The sequence below is a fragment of the Podarcis liolepis genome (genome assembly GCF_965112155.1).
Source record: "Podarcis liolepis genome assembly, chromosome: 5".
Lineage (NCBI taxonomy): Eukaryota > Metazoa > Chordata > Lepidosauria > Squamata > Lacertidae > Podarcis > Podarcis liolepis.
In genome coordinates this window covers 52,018,193-52,036,846 of record NC_139556.1, presented here as the reverse complement: position 1 = coordinate 52,036,846, position 18,654 = coordinate 52,018,193, and the positions used below count along the sequence as shown (strand labels likewise).

Here is an 18,654-nt window from a genome sequence, read left to right as displayed (position 1 = left end):
CACACGACCTTTACAACACGTGCAGGGAACAGAGAGGCTTCCGGAGCGTAGCTGCGATGCACAGGACTTGGATCATCTGTACAAGAGGCCTTCCTTTCTGCTGGATGGTGCATCATGTTAGAAATAACTTTTAACACAGGAGCCATAAATAATCAGCAGAAGACATATTCCCTCACAGTTTACTGTGTTTTATTTGACACTTTTTGAAGAGCACAGTATTCAGGAGATGCAACAGTGAAAAGCTGTGATCTGCTCCAGGACTTTAAGTGAGGTTTGTAGTCTTGCACAGGGAAGAAATTGAATGAGATTACAATGATCGGATGTTTATTTATTTTTTTACAATATATTTGATGAATTATCAAAGCAGAGATGAATATTGTAGCATTATGCCCAACAACCTTTACACAATGTGCTGTGGATTTTAAAGAGTGTAAATAATGCAGTTTTGCTACTGCAGTTACATCACTGCAAGAAAATTACATCTTTTAATAATATATTTCAACATTTGTTTATTTGGATTCCTGCAAGGTGCTTAGAGCATTGGTTGAGGTTTCTTTAATAGCACTGGGATGGATCCAGTTTAAGACTACAATCCTATACCAATTTACCTGGCAACTCAACAGGGCCTACTTCTGAGTAAGCATGTATAGTATTGCACTTAGTTGAATTTAGTTCCTTTTGAAATCAATATGAAACATTTGTCATGACTTTTGTCGCTTATTTCAATGGGAACTAAATTCAACTTAATCCGCATCCAGCTCACAGTATTTTATAAACTCCGCCATCATTTTTAATTTCCAGGTTTATGGTAAGTTGCTTTGGTTTTCCATGATTGGGTTCAGATGGAAACTTCCACAGAAAGGAAAGCAAGTTTTGCTGTCAGGGTAAAACTTTGGGTCTCTCTGATATGGCACAGAGCAGAACTTAAATTTCTATTGATCAAGATCTGTAAACAACAATCAACCAACCCTGCAGCAGAAAACACATGGAAAATTGTGTTTCTTACTCTCATCTGGCAAACACCTATCACTTTACCAGTTTCTACGGTACTTACAAGTGAAAATTCATGTGCCATTTCCTTTAAATTTAGCATAGGGCTCATACAAAAGCCTGCACGTATAGCATCACATTCTATTTCTAAAAGGTTCCCTTAGACACCAAACCTAATTTGCTATTATTTGGGAGAATAGGGATGGATTCTAAGTGGCAGAGAGCATGCCCAGCAAAATTATACTGCTTTTGGGGGGCTGATGAAGATGGGGTGGGGGAAATAAGCTTTTTAAAAAATTATAAATCTCACAATAATAGCAACAGTGCTTATAACAGGGTTTTAAAAACTAGTTACTGAAGTCTGATTATATTTAAATATTCAGTACACATAACAGCCAGTTCAGTAGCCCAAACAGTACTTCATCCAACATATTTGCAGTTGCCTTAGTTTCATGTACTTCAGAGGGATTCAGATGGGCAAGAATACAGCCTTAAGAGGTTGGTTTGCTGCATGGTGTATTTCTAAGGAGCTGCTGCCATCCACGAGTTACCTCCCTTCATTGGCTGCAAGCACACTGAGCAAATTACATCAGGGGAATTAATCAGATACAGTGGTACCTCGCAAGACGAATGCCTCGCAAGACAAAAAACTCACAAGACGAAAGGGTTTTTTGTCTTTTGAGCTGCTTCGCAAGACGATTTTCCCTATGGGCTTGCTTCGCAAGACGGAAACATCTTGCAAGTTTGTTTCCTTTTTCTTAACACCGTTAATACAGTTGCGACTTGACTTCAAGGAGCAACTCATAGAACGTGGTGTGGTAGCCTTTTTTGAAATTTTTAAAGACTTTGGTGATTTTTGAAGCTTTTCCAAAACTTTCCCGACACCGTGCTTCGCAAGACGAAAAAAATCGCAAGACGACAAAACTCGCGGAACGAATTAATTTCGTCTTGTGAGGCACCACTGTAACTCACATACCTCCATCTGAAAGAAGTTCTTTCTTGTAAACTGCTGTATTGCTATGCAAAATTTAGCTCACCTAGATTAATATAATTATCTTACTATCCAAGTGAAATAATATCCCTGTAGAAGTTTAGGGAACAGGATGGAAAACTTAAAAAGTTTGGTATGATAATTTTGTGGATAATTTATAGACCGAAATCTCAGGATTGCAGGTTTATAGCACTTTTAACCTGGAATGACAGCTATTTTGATAAGACATTCAAATGTGCTATTAATGCAGATATGCTAATACACATAATTTTTTTACATACTTTTGTTCACAGAAGAGAAAGCGTAAGAGGTTTCATAGTACACTTTTAGTGTTCTCCCATACAGAAAGTGGAATCATGCTTCTAATAACAATGTATTAGGGAAACATCCCATATTTAAAAATATATAGATGCAATGGCTAAAGACAATTTAGTGAGAACATTTTCTTGAATGTATGCTAGGAAACTGAAGAATTCCACATTTAAAATTTGTCTGTGTGATGAAAAAGGAGTTTAACATTTTAAGAGCTGATTTGTCAACTTGAATATATAATGTAATCTGAGGACTGGCCATCTAATCATGTTTTGTGACTGGGAGGAAAGAAGCAAATGAGACTATCTCAGTTATGGAAAGGAGAAAATGAGCAAGAATATAAAGATAGCATTCTGCTGCTGTAAAGGCTCAGAAATGACTGACAGTTACAGAAATAATGGCTGGATAGTGTCTTAGGAGATTCTCACTACCAGAGATCAATTTATCTATGTCCTTTTTGGATTCTCCTTGCCACCTTGGCAGTTTCCAGCAGTGGGGACTTAATAGCGTTTGGTAAGGATTTTGCAGGAGTCCCTGCAGAGTGAAATCTCTTCCCAGTGCAGCACCTCCCAGCCGGAGACTACGAGGGTTACTGTTCTTTTGCTTATTGCTCATTCAGAGAAGGCAGGTGAACAGGGACAAGCTGCAAAAGGAAGCAGTGCAGCAGGGCTACGAAGACTGGTGGTGGGATCCTTGGCCCTGGCAGGTGCTCGGTTATACCAGGCCCCTGCTCCTTTGACTGCATGTATGATGAAGATGCAACAACTTGAAACAATGCTTTTCCAAGACAACTGGGATTCTGGGAAGAGCCATGTCACAAAGCAAGGAAGCAGTCATGCAAGATGATCTTGTGTTGTATCTTCCAGACAGCAATTGCCTATCAGAAGATGTAGCGGACCAAAAGGAGTCCAACACAATTAATATCAAGCGATCTTTTGCCATTCTAGCTTGCCACCCCTGGTGTTCTAGCTTATGACGACATATGCATTCTGTTCTAGTCTAGTAGGGGCCTGCACGGCTGGCAAATCACCAAGTCAAATGCAATGAACTGGCCATGTTTTGTGGCCATTCTGGTACTTGAGAATCCCTCTATTTTTTAGAGTACCTGGCAAGCAGCAAGCTGCACTCTCCATATGGCCGGCGGTCTGTGTTTAGCCTGAATCTAGTAATAAAGAGATATCACTGAAATAAAACATACGGTTTGTAACTGGAGATCATTTGGGGTAATAAATGCCCCAAATGATCATCTAGTTTTCAGAGAAGACGATCTGATGTACAAAAGGACTTTAACCATTGTCATTCCTATGCATTACAGTACTTCAAATGGAACTGGGGCTGTTAAAAAGAATTCAAAACCCAAAGGTGTTTCTGTATGCTATTCTTTGCATAGCAAGAAGAGTGTGGGGTTGTCTGACACTCTTCATGCTCCCCTCCTGTTATTACAAGATCATCATTGTGCATTTCATATCTCACCATCTTTAAAAGCCTATAATTACCGAAGCAGACTGTGAAACTATGTTATTTAAAATTAACCACTGAATGCAAATCAACAGAGGTAAAGAGCACTGTACAAGAAAATAGCACTTTAGAAAGAAAGCATCTGTACAATATTTAAATATTGTATATACATCACGTAATATTGTTCATAGCTCACCCAAAGGAGTTGCTTATTTGTAAACCATGGAAGGCCACACACACTTACACATACAGAAAAACAAACCGTTTGCCTTTAAAACACAGCAGACAGGAGGAAAACAAAGGAAAGCCAGCATGCACACTTTCTAATTATTCAGTAGAATAATTATTTAAGGAACAGCAAGCTAGATACTGTGACTAGAATTATCCAGTCCATCCCTGTGATAGCTAATTCAGCAAAGCTTATTCACATTCTATCAGGGAATTATATAATGGATATAATGCAAATGGGGTCCCTTTAAAATTCTTCACTGAATTTTTAGGCATTTGCACAATGGCCCCTAAAATATAAGTGCCTGATCCATAATCTTACGTTTTTAAAAGTAAAAAGGGTCTATGGCTTTTCACTCATGCATAGCTAACTGGAAAAGGGTGTAACTACACGATTACGGTAACGTTCTGGTGTGTCGGATGCATGACTGGGGTTCAGTGGATCACAATGTGTTTTCAAAATGTTGTGGGCGGGGAAACATGGCTGACCTTCTCCATCAGTGTTGAGGGTGTCTGGCTGCAAATCCAGTCTATCTGGAAGTGACTACATATCAAAAGCCCTGCATTGTGGCTTTAGACCGCATGACATGGACGCTGCAAATTGCCAGTCTTGAAGGACCTGCAGCACAGAGAAACATATTTTCCCCAAGCCACATCTAATCACATTTGGTATGTAGTAATGCAGAACTGCAGGCCATGTGCGAATCCAGGAAACTGTTAGGTGGACGCAGCCACATCACACCAGTTTAAAGCAACTTCTGTGTTGGGGGAATTTCTTATGTTCAGCTGCTCTAATTCACACCGGGAAGGGATCTAGTTTGTTGCCTAAAGCTTTTGAGAGTTTTGAAGCTGGCAGTGCTCATGATATGTGCCTTGTTCCTTTCTTAGGTTGTGTGGGAGCAGGGGCAGGAGAGTCTCTCCTTTCTTGGAGAAACAGTGTTCATGCTCCCTCTGCAGGCCAAATGCAATACAGCTGAACTTCCTGTCCTGCCTATATGTACAGTATCTCCTGGCAACCCCCCCCCCCAATAGATTTTAAGCTTCTTCCGGGTGTACTTTATCACAGAAGCTGGTGAGGAGGAAAGCTGGAAATTGCCCACTTCATGGCTTATGTTTTTCAGGGCTGTGTATACAGTTACATCAATGGAAGAGAATGGGAAAGCAAGTACCGTATTTTTCGCTCTATAAAACGCACCAGACCACAAGACACACCTAGTTTTTGGAGGAGGAAAACAAGAAAAAAAATATTCTGAATCTCAGAAGCCAGAACAGCAAGAGGGATCAGTGCGCAGTGAAAGCAGCAATCCCTCTTGCTGTTCTGGCTTCTGGGATAGCTGCGCAGCCTGCATTCGCTCCATAAGACACACACACATTTCCCCTTACTTTTTAAGAGGGGAAAAGAGAGTCTTACAGAGGAAAAAATACGGTATTTTGGACGCAAATGAATGACAGGTACAGTAACTAACTACTCTCTATAGAGTTGTGGATATAACAACCTGTTTTCTTTTTTCCTGATGAATCATTCTAAATAACAATAAGCATTTTATATAGTTCTTTCATGAATAGGTGAAATAAGTTGGCCCTGTATAAAGGTATCCCTTTTCTTTTACTGGATCTCACTTTCTAGGACCAACACAGTATATATTTCCTGTTTCTTAACAAGTATGAGAGAGGTAATGAAAATGGCTCCTTGCTTTCTCCAACCTGAGAAAAGAGGTGCTTTCTGGGCAGCTACTGCCACCATACCCCTTCATTTCTTTTGCATGAGGTCTGCCCAACAGCTAGCTGGAAGTATGTTTTAAAAATAAAAATAAAAAAATCCCTACCTACCACATAACGTCCCAAAGTAAAATGTGAGGTGGGAGCTCTTAAATTTGTAAAAACTGTTGAGAAGGGAGACTTTTAAAAAACTTCTCTTTCCAATGAACAAAAAAGAAGAAATACTCAAATATTTGGGCTGCAATGTTAATGGCTAATCCAGGGAGAGCCGTTCAGATGTTGGACTGTAACTCTCATCATCTCTGACCATTGGTGATCTGACTGGGACTGGTGGAGACTGGAGGGCTACAGGTTCCCCTATTCCTGGATTCATCAGGTTAGATTAACACTTCGGGTAGATCCACTGAAATCACTGCACTTGATCAACTAGCCTGTGCCATTGATTCCAGTGGGTCTGCTCTAGATATCACAAAGTCTGGATCCAACACATTGTTTTAAATACAATGTATATTTATACAAACTACTTATACAAACTGCAGGTGGCAAACATCATCCTTTTTCCCTTCACCTAAAAAGGGCGTGCCTGTCCTAAAATGAGATTGTGTATCATATCTGCTAATTTGAAATGTATGCTCCTTGCATACATTGTTTTGCAAATTTAGTTGATTCCTTTAAATGGGCTGCAGCCTTAACAAATCTGCTTTGTGGCTTGGAAGTTTGCTAAAACAGAACCAAAAGCCACCAGAGGCAGTCATCATATATCCCCAACAAGTAAATGCACTTTGCCTGGGTGGTAAGTGCTGTTTTTTCATATTTTACAAAGAAAGGCTAGATACTTCACCTCTAGCACTCGTATTAAAGCATATAAATAAGAGAGGTCTGGTTTTAAAACTGCTAAAGATCTATAAATCTCCATTGACAATTAACAGCAGCACTTGAGAGGACCACTTTAATTTAGGGCTGCAGTGATGACCTCCTGCTGTCCGAAGCAGACTTGTTGGTGTCAGTGAGACAGCTTGCCATTTACTGTATTAGGGTCTTCAACGTAGGACCATGAGTATGAACTTTGACATTTTGGGCCCCAAATACAGCACATGTGGAATACTTCCAGTAAAACTATTTGTTTTCCCAATCAAGAGGGCAGTGATATTTCAACAACTAATTCTCACAATGCATTTAGCCATTTTGGATTATTCCGTTTCATGTTTAGCACCTGATAACCATGTAAATTTCGGATTCCTGAACAGATAATTTTGAGAACAAAAACAACAAAAATGCCTGACGTTTCCCTTCTAATGGTTCTCTCCTTTTTCCGCCTGGCTGAAATGCAAGTCCATTTTGGTGACGCATGAAAAATGAGAGAACAGAGTGTTGAACTAACAGGTGGGGGGCAGGGGAGGAACATTAGTAGTTTAGGAAATCAATACCAGCTTTGACACTTTTAGAAGTGGCAACGTCAATTGCCATGGCTTTGATCTCAGTGTCCCCAAATTGCATTAGTGTTTTGATCTCCCTCCTGCTTGGCGCGGACGTATCAGTTCCTGTGAGATCCAGGCGCAGAGTGCCACACTTCTTCACCCCTGGCTCAGTAATGAAACTGACGTGGTCATGTTCCGAGCTGTAGATGTTGATCACGATGACCAGCTGCGAAGGCTTGGCAGGTGTATAGCTGCGCGACACAGTCTCCCCAAGAGCCACCGACTGGTCAGCAGAAATGAATTTGTCAAAGACATCCGTGCACCAGCGGGTGCCATCTTTAACTAGCAGCTTTTCTGCAGGGTGCTTGCCTTCCACATAACGATTCAGGACTCCTACCCCATAGGTCAGGGGAGAGCGGCGCACTTTAATGACAGCAGGATCCAGACCAAATAAGACTGCTCCTTTGAGGATAGTGAGTCCCACATCCTGAGGAATAATGATTCGGCATTTGGAGCCGAAAGCATTCTGGATAGCTTGCTGTAGTAGCGGAGCTTCAGCAAATCCGCCCACCAGGAAGAGGAACTTCACATTAGTTACTTCTGGCTTTTCAAACAAATCACCTTGGTGGAGAGGAAAATCCACATGGTCAGAATAACAGTAATACCTTTGCAGGTATTAAGAGAACAGAATGACAAATGACAGGAAAACTCACTAAATGGAGTGAGAGGAATCCAATATGATTCACAGAATGACATTGTGAGGGAATCAAAGTAGGCTAGGTGCTCTTCAGATCTAGAATGTTGTATCCAACTAAGTTCTGCTCGCTTGGCATTCTTTCCCACCAATGTTAGTTCTCCTCAGAGTAACCCCATTGACTAAGTTAGGTCTGTTCATGTCAGTGGGTCTTTTAAAAGTCCTTAAGACATTCAAACACACCCTTGATACTTACTGAGATGTTGTATGATTTCATCAATGGTAGGCTTGAAGAGAGCATTCATTGCATCGGGACTCATCCTCAACATTCCTTGTGATGACCACTTCACAAAATCTACACTGTAAACAGGACATGATAAGAAAGTTTGCTTTTAAAAGAAATGCTTTTTAATGAAATGTTGCTCACTTAGCAAAAATAATGTTACTAACTCAAGATGTTTCAAAAAGCTGGAAATGAAAGGATTCCAATGTCACATCCTCACTATGTAACCAATGAGATTTTTTATTTACATTAGCTAAGGCAATGATAAATAGAACACCTTCACGCAATGGGAGAGTAAGTGGGAGACCACCCATGCTGAAGAAAAGGCTGCTTTGGTTTGCCTTCTGTCAGTTTTTTATTTCTACCATGATGTTCAGGTGCCAACCAAAGATGCTTTTGTTTTAAGAAAGTTGACCCCTGAGATATTGTAGAATTTGTTTTAGAATTTGTTTGGTTTTGTGTTGTTTTTTTTTTGTATTTTTATCTTTGATGCCTCAGGCCATGAAGCAGTTTGTAAATTTCATACAATAGAATGCCATTTCCTTCACATATTGCCAGGAATGAATTTTCTTCAGTCTTACTTGGAATGATTATTCCTTTTTTGCGTGTGTGGCAATGAACACAAGAATCTCTTTGGATTCTGTTAACTTAAAAGTACTTACTTGCTTTTCCTTAAGGCGTGTTCCACACTGTGTCCTCGAAATTTCTTGTAGTAGTCAATGAACGAGAAAGGCAGGGTGATGTTGAGTGGATTAGTCCGATCTGGTGCTGCTGCCCTTTTGCGTGATTCAAACGCTATCATCAGATCAACCCAGGCAGCAGGCCGCTTGATCTTAAATTGTTCAATAAAATCTTCTCCAAATATTTTACACAGGAGTCTTTCAAATTCATAGTCTACCCCTAAGGAACCATGCGGCCCACCTGCATCAGAGACAATTAGAACTGTTAATCAAACATATTGCTTAAGGAATGATGCAACCAACATATTTTAAATATTGCATGGGCATTGCGATATGCACTCGAAAATCAAGCCATAGGAAAACATACTGCGTGCAGTTGAGGCAAACTTGGAGCTGCAATCTTAAATACACTTAGTAGGGATTAACTTTTGAATTCAGGGAGGTGATTATTGAGTAAGCAACCTCAGGAGGAGCATGTCATAAGCAGAATTCAGATACATGGGTGGAATTCAACTAACTGTTGCTCAGAGGAGACCTGCTGAAATTAATAGACCTAACTCAGCCATGTTCAATCATTTCAAAGACCCTATGAATTTGTTTGGAATCCATGAACTTCTGAAGTGGAGAAGCTTCCTATGGAGTACGCACTTAAAGATACAAATATGTAACTAATGTACTATGTAGTCTGGTCCAGGCACACAATTTTAATGTACTATTTATAATCTCTTCCCCCTTTCCTGAAGTTCCCATTTCTTGTCTTCTGGCTTCAGCTCCTCCTAAAACTTCAAAGCCTCCCTCCTCTCTTTGATTGCCAATGCTCTTTGCCTTTCCTGAAAAACTGATGGGAGAAGCATGTTAAATAAAAAGAAACCAATGTAAATTTACTTAACACCTGAAAGGCTGGCTCCTTCCATAAAAGACTTCTCTGGTATTAAGATCAGCAGTGGAAGCCCTCTTGGTCATTCTTCTAACCTCAGAAGTTTGGTGTGTATGGTCTGGGAAAGGGCATTCTTTGTGGCAGCCCCTAAGTTATGAATGTCTCTCCCCTCAGACACCTTCCCTATGCAGTTTTCAGCTAGCTTTGGACACCTGAGATGTGTGTTTTCAGGACCCACCCTATTCCTGTGACTGAGATTTGTTTTAACTAGTTTTAATATTGATTTTTAGATTACTGTAACCTGCTTCAGAATCTGCTGGTAAAGGGTGGGTGGCGGTGATGGTAACAACAACAACAACAACAACAACAACAACGTAATCTGCTTGTTCTTGGTTCCCTTGGTACACAGCATACATATGTCTGTGAACATTGCCATCACTTCATTTAATAACAATGAAATTCAGTGTTGGGTTGCATGATACAGAACCACCACTCACCTAACCTCCGATTGGTTGCTTATCAGGAGGTAGAGAGGCGAGGCAGTGGCAAGTTCAACACAGTGCAAACACACCAGCAGAGACAAATCTGGCACTCCTGTTGGTGTGTTTGATAAGCAGCAGCTATGTGTCCCACCAGAGCACAAGTGAGCAGCACTGCCCCGACGTGCTGCCCTCTACTGGTTAAATGCAGATGTTCTACAATGAGTAGGAGTGAAGAATGCAGCTTCACCTGTTGCCTTGTAGAGTTCCTTTAAGTGTCCTTCAGGTAACCTTATCTGGTGGACTGTAACATCAACTGTCCCTCCTCCACTATCAACAACTATGTAACGGTCGCCTGTTAATACAAGAGGAATCACAAGCCATGTATTAGAGTCAAATGATATAACTACATTTTTGCACAGATGCTGCTGCTGACAGGTCTAACCAAAAGGCAGCAAGGGCCAAGGTGACTCAGGAAAGGACACTACCTTCTTCCAACTCGGACCAGATCTCTCCTATGACATTTTCAACCATAAAGGTGCGGCTTTGACGGTTACGCCGAATGTGTTCTTTAGCTAGAGGATGACAGAGACAAAACACTAATTGTAAGAAAGAATGAACAAGTTGGATGTGCACCCCGCAGACCGCAAAATGGAAGAACACTGGAAGCTGGCTAGTCATCATATTGCTGAGCACTTGTCCTAATGTTTTGGGGATAAAAGCCATGACCCCAATTCACAGACATTCCTTTAATTCTTACAACAAATTGGTTCTAAACAGGACAGTGGCAGCAGCTAAAGGGTTTTAACTGAACAAATCACAATCTCTGTTGGGATCCTTGCTGGTTCTGAATAAATCACAATTCTGCCAGCAGAGGGCGCATCAACACAGAATTTGAAGTCTGACTAAATTAAATCTGTATTCAGGGATAGTACTTGTGATATGAATATATATATATTTAGAGGTGATCAGGTGTGTTACCAATTTTGCAAATATACACAGCGCCAGGGACACTGTGTTCTCTGCAAAATTGCTTGCTGATTTTAAGACACACAAGAGTCATGGTAGCATAAAGGCAAACTCCTGTCTTCTATTTTGGTGGTCCATAAGAGAGTTGCATACATTAAACAAACCATCTGTGAATTGGGGACTCAAGATACGCACATTGTTTGTTACTATCACTAAAAAAGAAAGAATAACTGTTTTAATTGCAAGCACTCTTTGTACTATGAATGAATGCGGAATCATAGTTTTCTTTAGATCAAGGAAAGCAACAGGTTGGAAGTTACTCTTTTAATATCATGCTAGTAGCATATAACCACAGAATCGGAAGGTAATCTACTCTAGTCCCTTGCTTAATGTACAGCTGTCCCCAGAATTGCAGTCTTGCACAATTCCTGGTTGTTTTGATGGAACTTTCCCATGAGAATGTCTCAACGGATGTTCAAAACATTTGTTTCCCCAGTGCCTGGAACAGGTAATCTGGAAGAAATAGTATTCTAATTTTATGGTCACACTCGTCAACAGTGATGTTATGCCACACTTTGAATCCCTTTTAGGCAGCAGTGGCCTGTGTGCTGGAGCAGAGCCACCCACTCAAGACTGGCATCACTACAGCTTACCCTAAACAGGGCTGGGGTGAGATGATGGCAAGGGGAAGGCTGTGCAGGCACATAGGTAGAGCCAGTGTGGTGCTCCTGCTGGTATGTCCAAGCAGCCTTGACCTGGCAGCCAACCTGCCCCACCCCTGTCCAGGTAAGCTACAGCAATACAGGTGTTGGGTTGGCTGCTCCTCCCCACCCAACCTGACACAGATCAATTAACCTAAGCATGTTTCCATTCTCTTCCATTCATAAAATCAGCACGAGTATAGAATTCCCTTATCCATCTGGAAAACGTTCTCAGAATTTTAATTCCACCTTTGGCACAGGCTCACATTTGATAACACAGTTCAGAAACACGTAAAACTGTGAAACAGCTGAAAAGTTCACACTTTAATGAGCCTGACCGGGTAGTTGTAGTTTCTATTGTTAGGGCTGGCAATTACCTATCCAGGTTCTCCCAGTGTGAAAATCAAGAGTTGGCCGGGAAATTTGGAAGACATCTTGCTATGAAAGATTTTTGGCAAGAAAGGGTGAGTAGAAAATTAGGTTGAGCACTAATCATAGCTCAATTAAATCAGCCCTACCTGGTGTAAAGCCAGTGGCAATGGTCTCACTTGGGTTATACCCATTGACAGGCCCTTTGCTGCTTAAGTCTATCATCTGATGAAGGCGGAGCTTCCTGCAGTAGATGGATGCAGCCTCTGGCTCCAGGGCAATTATGAGCTGCTCAGGGTTTTCTGGGGATGCCATTCCTGCCTGTGAATAAAGGAATCAAACAAGGAGGGGAGAGGAAATGATCAGCTGCCTTCACAGTGGTTTTCAGCTGCCTTCACAGTGAAGTAGCTTTGTGAATCCTGAGGCTTTCATTCATTCACCTATGCTTCTTTCTTTTCACTTCTCTTATTTTCATATGCTAAATATCATGGGGGGGGGGAGAACATCTAGTTCATTTCAAGGATTCATAGCTAGGAGAGATGCATGCATTTCCCCTACTGAATAGAATGACATAGCTACATATGATATAGCAAGATAAACAAAACGTATGTTAAAAAGAGTAAATTTGTCTCCTTTTCAAGCATCTAGTTCAATTTCATGAAAAAGTTTCCCCAAAAGAAACAGACAACTAGCTTTGGCTTCTCTGCCTCATCAGCATTAAAACACAGTTATATTGCTCTCACACTCTTCCTAATTGTAAGGAATATAAAATGCCAAATCATGTAAAGTAAACCTAATCTGTTCTGCAGGTTGTCTAGTGCGATGGAAATACCTGGGCTGCTAACATAATCCTATATCTGTCTTATTATATAGTTTATTAGGGCTTATTCCCAGATAAGCAGGTACAGGATTGTAGTCTAAAATACCTGTTATATTCCTGAATATCTTAATTTTCTAGATTTTAGATTTTAGTTGCTGGACTACAACTCCCATCATCCTTGACCACTAGAAATACTGACTGAGGCTGATGAGGAGTCCTACAATAAGTGAAGGGCCACAGGTTCCCCATTCCTGTCCTGAAGTACAGGAATCAATAACCAGCAAAGGAAAGATGGTCAAATTAGTTCACCTCAAGTTATAGTGTTAAGTGTTGGGGAGATCTGAGCAATGGAGACTGATTGGAAACGCGGAAGAAAATTTAATACTTTGTGAAGAACTTTGGAAGCAGCTGAACTCGACTTGCTGGGGACTTTGAAACAGCAAGAACGTTGAAGCAAAGTACCCTCTCTGGGATCAGAGATTCCTACTTGTAACAACTTTACAGAGTGTGTTTATGTCGTAGTATGTGCTTTTGCATGCAAAGTAAAAGTTAACTGCTGCATGTGCTGAGCTTAACCACTTGGCTGAAGCCTCTGTGGCACATGCACTCAGAACATAACAAACATGCATGTGACATCCCCTTCTAAATTTATTTCATCTCTAGCTCCTGCCTTTCCTGATGCCTCAGAGGGAGAATTTTTATTTTTGGAAAGCCAAAAAGCAAATGCAGTCCTCACTCTTGTCTTCTGTATCAGGTGAGATTCACTGAAATTGCATTCAAGAGAGTAAGAGAGGTGGGGCCTTGTTGTTGAAAATTCTGTAGTTATTTGAGTGCTTTTGTAATGATCACTGAGTTGAATAATATTTTTAGGTTAAATTTTGTAGGACCAGAGATATAAAGAAGCAAAGTCTTCAGGATTTGTGGTATTTTGCAGCAATCATACTTTTGGAATGAACTATTTCAACAGAAAATCAAATAATGCTCACTGAATTATGCCTAATATATGGCAGCAGTGGCATTTAGCCCTTCTGCTACCAATTATTTTCATGTCAACATGAATATTGATTTGACAGCTCATCAGGGCTAAGCTGAAAATAAATTCAACCAGTGAAGGCAGTTGAACCAGTTTTTCTCTGACATTTATTTCTGCTCATGTGTGTAAGAGAGGGAAGTATGCCTGAACTTTGTCTCCTGGGTCCATTTAAACTGGTGGTCTTCAGCTTGTCCTGAGCTCAGACCTGGAGCCCTAAACTGCAGCAAGTGGATGCCCTTCCAGGTGGGGCCCAGTACGAAAGGACTGGAGCCCATATATCTGAACCAGAGTGAAGGGACAAAGCCTATAGGGGGAAAAACTACATTAAGGTGTACAACTCTTCCTCCCCATGCCATGTTGCTAGTGACAATCAAAACATATACCTGCCCCAACCCCAACCCCAACCGCGGTGTATCTTAGGACATAAGACTCTTCTCAAAAAAGAAAACTGCTTTAAAGCTTTGGTTTTGGGAGTTGTTGAAGAATGTAGTGAAATCTGAGCAGGCTGGGAGCTTCCACAGGAAATGGCTCTGAGGAAATCAGTACATGGAAAAAAACGGGCTTGAAAATTGACCTGGAGTATCAACAAATCATGTTCACTGTGTTAAGAACCCAATGTGGGATGCCAACCACTTATTACACTAATACAGAAGCCTTGAGATTGCTTTGCCACTGCACCTATGGGATTTATGATGCTTCTTGGGGGTGGGGGTGGTTGTTGTGCATGTGACAAGCTGATATACCAAGCACCCCAGACCAAAAATGAGGCAGCCTGTGCTTTTCCTGTGTACCAGGATGATGTAGAAATCACTGTTTACAACACTTTGTCCTATTTTGTTTTGACCTTAGGTATACAAATCCTTTAAGGAAAACCTCTTAATGACCAGATCAGTAGATTCTGATCCTGTCAGGTCCCCCGTCCCCCCAAAAGCTGGAAAGAGCCATTGCTCTACCCAGCAATAACTCTGTTCCACTGTAGCAGTGTGGCTTTTACTTCTTGCAAACCACAGCTGCTGCAGAAACACAGACAAGATGCATTGGTGCAATGGATGAAGTCATAGTACTAAGGGTGTAATCAGTGATGCATTTTATTTTATTCCATGAAGCGCCGAGGCTCAGTCAAACAGCTTTTATAGATAGCGCTAACACTTGATAGCTCATTTAGTCTGTATAAGCCTTTCAGTTTCAGAGGTCATATTTTTGCACGAATGCTCTAAAATGTTTCTGGTCATTTACAGGTCCTTCGCTGCTTGAGTACCTAAGCTATTAGCAGTTTGCTGCGCTACATGTAAAAATGAAGGACCGGGGGCGTATTCCATTAGCCTGGAACGTATATTTGTGCAAACCTAACCACAGCAATTAGCAAATGTAAATTGAAATTTGTTAGCACGTGCTTCTTGCTCTATGCATTTTAACACCATGATCAATTAAGCTTCCTTAATTAATTATGGCTTCAAAAATGCTGCAATCTTATAGCATATTATAGCTTCATAACAAACATTAGTGCTTATGCAGAAAAGATAATTTGTAAGTATCAACCAGAAGAATCACATCCACAGGAACTTGCAGTAATAACACCAATCCATTCTCTGACAACAATCTGTCTCTACCAACAAGTGACAATTAAGTGGATTTCTCCATTTCCCCTAATACTGCTAATGTGTCTAATTTGCACTGCTTTTGATATTCTGCAGGCAGAAAATGAAGGCAGCAGTGAGGGATTGCAGCTTTAAATCATCACTTGCCTTTGTTCCCTAATATCTTTTCGCCTTTCTACACCAGATGCAGGAATTAGCAATGAACTGATAACAACTATAATATGCCTGTTGCAAATATCAAATACATTAGCCACCCTCCAAAATACTTCTTTAGTTTCTACTAATAGAAAACACTAAATCAGATATTCTTGGGGGGTGGGAACCTTGGGAATCCTGCATTGAAACATTCCAGTTCCTTCAAAAAGGAAAGCTGCATCTGCAAATACCAGTCACAAAAATGTTTATATATACAAGCTAAAGGAAGTGCAAACATAGTTCCAGCTTCAGAATTCCATCATATCTTGCCATGAAATGGGGGTGGGGATTCCTGGAGCAGTGGTACCAGGGCAGGGGTGCAGAACCTGTGGCCCTCCAGATGTTGTTCGACCACAGCTCCTATTATCCCTAACCACTGGCCAGTGTGGTGTAGTGGTTAAGAGCGGTAGTCTCGTAATCTGGGGAACCGAGTTCGCGTCTCCGCTCCTCCACATGCAGCTGCTGGGTGACCTTGGGCCAGTCATACTTCTTTGAAGTCTCTCAGCCCCACTCACCTCACAGAGTGTTTGTTGTGGGGGAGGAAGGGAAAGGAGAATGTTAGCCGCTTTGAGACTCCTTAAAGGGAGTGAAAGGCGGGATATCAAATCCAAACTCTTCTTCTTCTGCTGCTGCTGGCTGGGTCCAATGGGAGTTAGGGTCTGTTTGTTCAGGGTGCTGAGAGTTGTTAGGTAAAGGTAAAGGGACCCCTGACCATTAGGACCAGTCGTGGCCGACTCTGGGGTTGTGGCACTCATCTCGCTTTATTGGCCGAGGGAGCTGGCGTATAGCTTCCGGGTCATGTGGCCAGCATGACTAAGCTGCTTCTGGAGAACCAGAGCAGCACACGGAAATGCCGTTTACCTTCCCGCCGGAGCGGTACCTATTTATCTACTTGCACTTTGACGTGCATTCAAACTGCTAGGATGGCAGGAGCAGGGACCGAGCAACGGGAGCTCACCCTGTCGCGGGGATTCGAACCGCTGACCTTCTGATCGGCAAGTCCTAGGCTCCTTGGTTTAACCCACAGCGCCACAGGAGACTCCTATTCCCCTCAAAGAGTTACAAATCCCAGAGCAGTTTAACAATCTATCCAGGGAACTCTGGAAACTGCAGCTCTTTTGAAGGGAATAGGGATCTCCTAACAACTCTCAACATCCTTAAGGAACTACACACCCAGGGTTTATGTGGGGGAAGCCACAACTGTTTAAAGTGGCATTGTCCTGCTTTAAAGATCTAGTGCAGGTAGCATTGGTGTTTGATGCTGTATGTGGCTAGTATGTCACTAAATATATCCAATTTTAAATAACATTCAAATTACACAAACACACAAATTTAAAAAGAAATAAGATACTTTCTAATTGGTCAGAGTGTTGAGCTATCTGTCTGCTTTCAGCAATAACAAAAACCAAAAGTTTATCTTTAACGCCATGCCTTCCTTCGTCTCAAGTTGAGATGCCATTTTGCTCATGCATATAAAACTTCTTATTTGTGATGTAAGAGAGGAAACTGTCATGAGGCAAAGGAAAAATGTTGCCGCTTAGTCCAAACTATATGGTCAGGTACACCAGACATGTTGAAAACAAGGGACAGTGCACTACTTTTCAGAATCGGGTTTGTAATCGGAGGGGAATGGGATTACAGGATTGGGCTGAAGGGGTTGTAGTCTTGCACAAACAAGATTGCTGGGTAAATTCAAAAACTGAAATCCAGTTTGGTCTTTAACTTGCTAATGACCTATACATAGACCTTTTTGGTCGGATCATCTGTGTTTGTTTTGATCTGTGGGGTTCTTACTAATTATAACTTCAGTGTGTAGTAAACAGCATTCTTCAAGCTTTCTTCATTGCCCCCCCCCCACATACTGTATAGACTGAATGGTAAAAGCTAGATAATACAGTTAAGGCAGGAAAACAGATAAATATGTAAGCCCTCAATACCTGTCAAGAGCATTTCCTCAAAAGGAGACTTGCAGAAATTACTGGACAGGATAATTTTCATCAGATTTCTTACCTCCTCTAGCTGTTTCTGGATTAACAGGGTTGAACTTCCTCCCTTCAAAAAAAACATTACAGCCCCTTCTGCAATATTGTGATTTCCACTGGCATGTGACAGAAATTCCAGGCAGTGCACATGCTGCGGTTGAAGTATTTGTAGTGAAATGGGAGCTGAAAGAATGTCTCCCTTCCAAAAATAAAAAAATAAAATTGTCAAGCTGAAGGAAAACCCTTCTGACCAAGAGCATTCAATCCCTTTTTCTACAATCAAGGTTAAGCACCTGAAGCTCAGTTCAAGGAAGAGGCAACACCAGAGAATTCAAAGACCATCCATCATTTTATAGTGGATATTTGACAAGAAGTCTGGAGCCTTTTAAAAAACTTTCAGAGCAAGAGATCAAAATAAACAAAAAGCCAACCAATTCTTAGGGGTGGTGAATTTTTTTTATTACAATGTTTCCTGAAGGGTTTTGAATGTAGGGCAGGAAAGGGGAACCTGTGTTCCTCCAGCTGTTGCTAGACTCCAGCTCCCATCAGCCCCAGGAAACATGACCAACAGTCAGGGATGATGGGAGTTATAGGCCAACAATATCCCATCAAACTCCCATCATCCCTGACCGTTGGCCATGCTTCTTGGGAGTTATAGGCCAACAATATCTGGTGAACTAAAGGTTTCTGCAGCCCTTCTTCAGGGAGAAAAGATGAAGCAAGCAATCACAACAGGATATAAGAATATTCTGGCTAGCTCCTAATGAAAAAATGTAAACTTGCCAAAATTTCTCAAGCAAATATTGTTGGGATACTGCCGGGAGACAAAGTCCATCAAGGCCCCACGTTGATTCCAGA

The 18,654-nt window shown here is 41.3% G+C and overlaps 1 protein-coding gene and 1 long non-coding RNA gene across 6 annotated transcripts in view; one reads left to right on the top strand and one right to left on the bottom strand.

The window, feature by feature from the left end:
* The first annotated feature begins 131 nt into the window (after nucleotides 1–131).
* Nucleotides 132–18,230, top strand: LOC310707693. Of its 2 annotated transcripts, XR_014526650.1 has the most exons (4): nucleotides 132–271; nucleotides 10,552–10,667; nucleotides 13,652–13,742; nucleotides 18,081–18,230. It is a non-coding gene; the product is annotated as an uncharacterized lncRNA (long non-coding RNA). The 2 variants fall into 2 exon arrangements; XR_014526651.1 differs by lacking the exon at nucleotides 10,552–10,667 and having other exon boundaries at nucleotides 145–271.
* HSPA12A (heat shock protein family A (Hsp70) member 12A) overlaps nucleotides 173–18,654 on the bottom strand; it is a 52,783-nt gene continuing 34,301 nt past the window's right edge. For 2 of the 4 annotated variants that reach the window (XR_014526632.1, XR_014526633.1), the window contains exons 7-13: nucleotides 12,318–12,489; nucleotides 10,618–10,704; nucleotides 10,380–10,484; nucleotides 8,756–9,014; nucleotides 8,067–8,170; nucleotides 1,963–7,737; nucleotides 173–1,608 (exon numbers count right to left, since the gene is read on the bottom strand). Coding sequence is in view for 2 of the 4 variants with exons in the window: in XM_083504858.1 (XP_083360984.1) it covers nucleotides 7,103–7,737; nucleotides 8,067–8,170; nucleotides 8,756–9,014; nucleotides 10,380–10,484; nucleotides 10,618–10,704; nucleotides 12,318–12,489 (1,362 nt within the window). In the remaining 2 variants the exon portion in view is untranslated. Of the gene's footprint in view, nucleotides 7,738–8,066; nucleotides 8,171–8,755; nucleotides 9,015–10,379; nucleotides 10,485–10,617; nucleotides 10,705–12,317; nucleotides 12,490–18,654 lie in introns of all 4 variants that reach the window. The other 2 variants (XM_083504858.1, XM_083504857.1) reach the window with 1 other exon arrangement.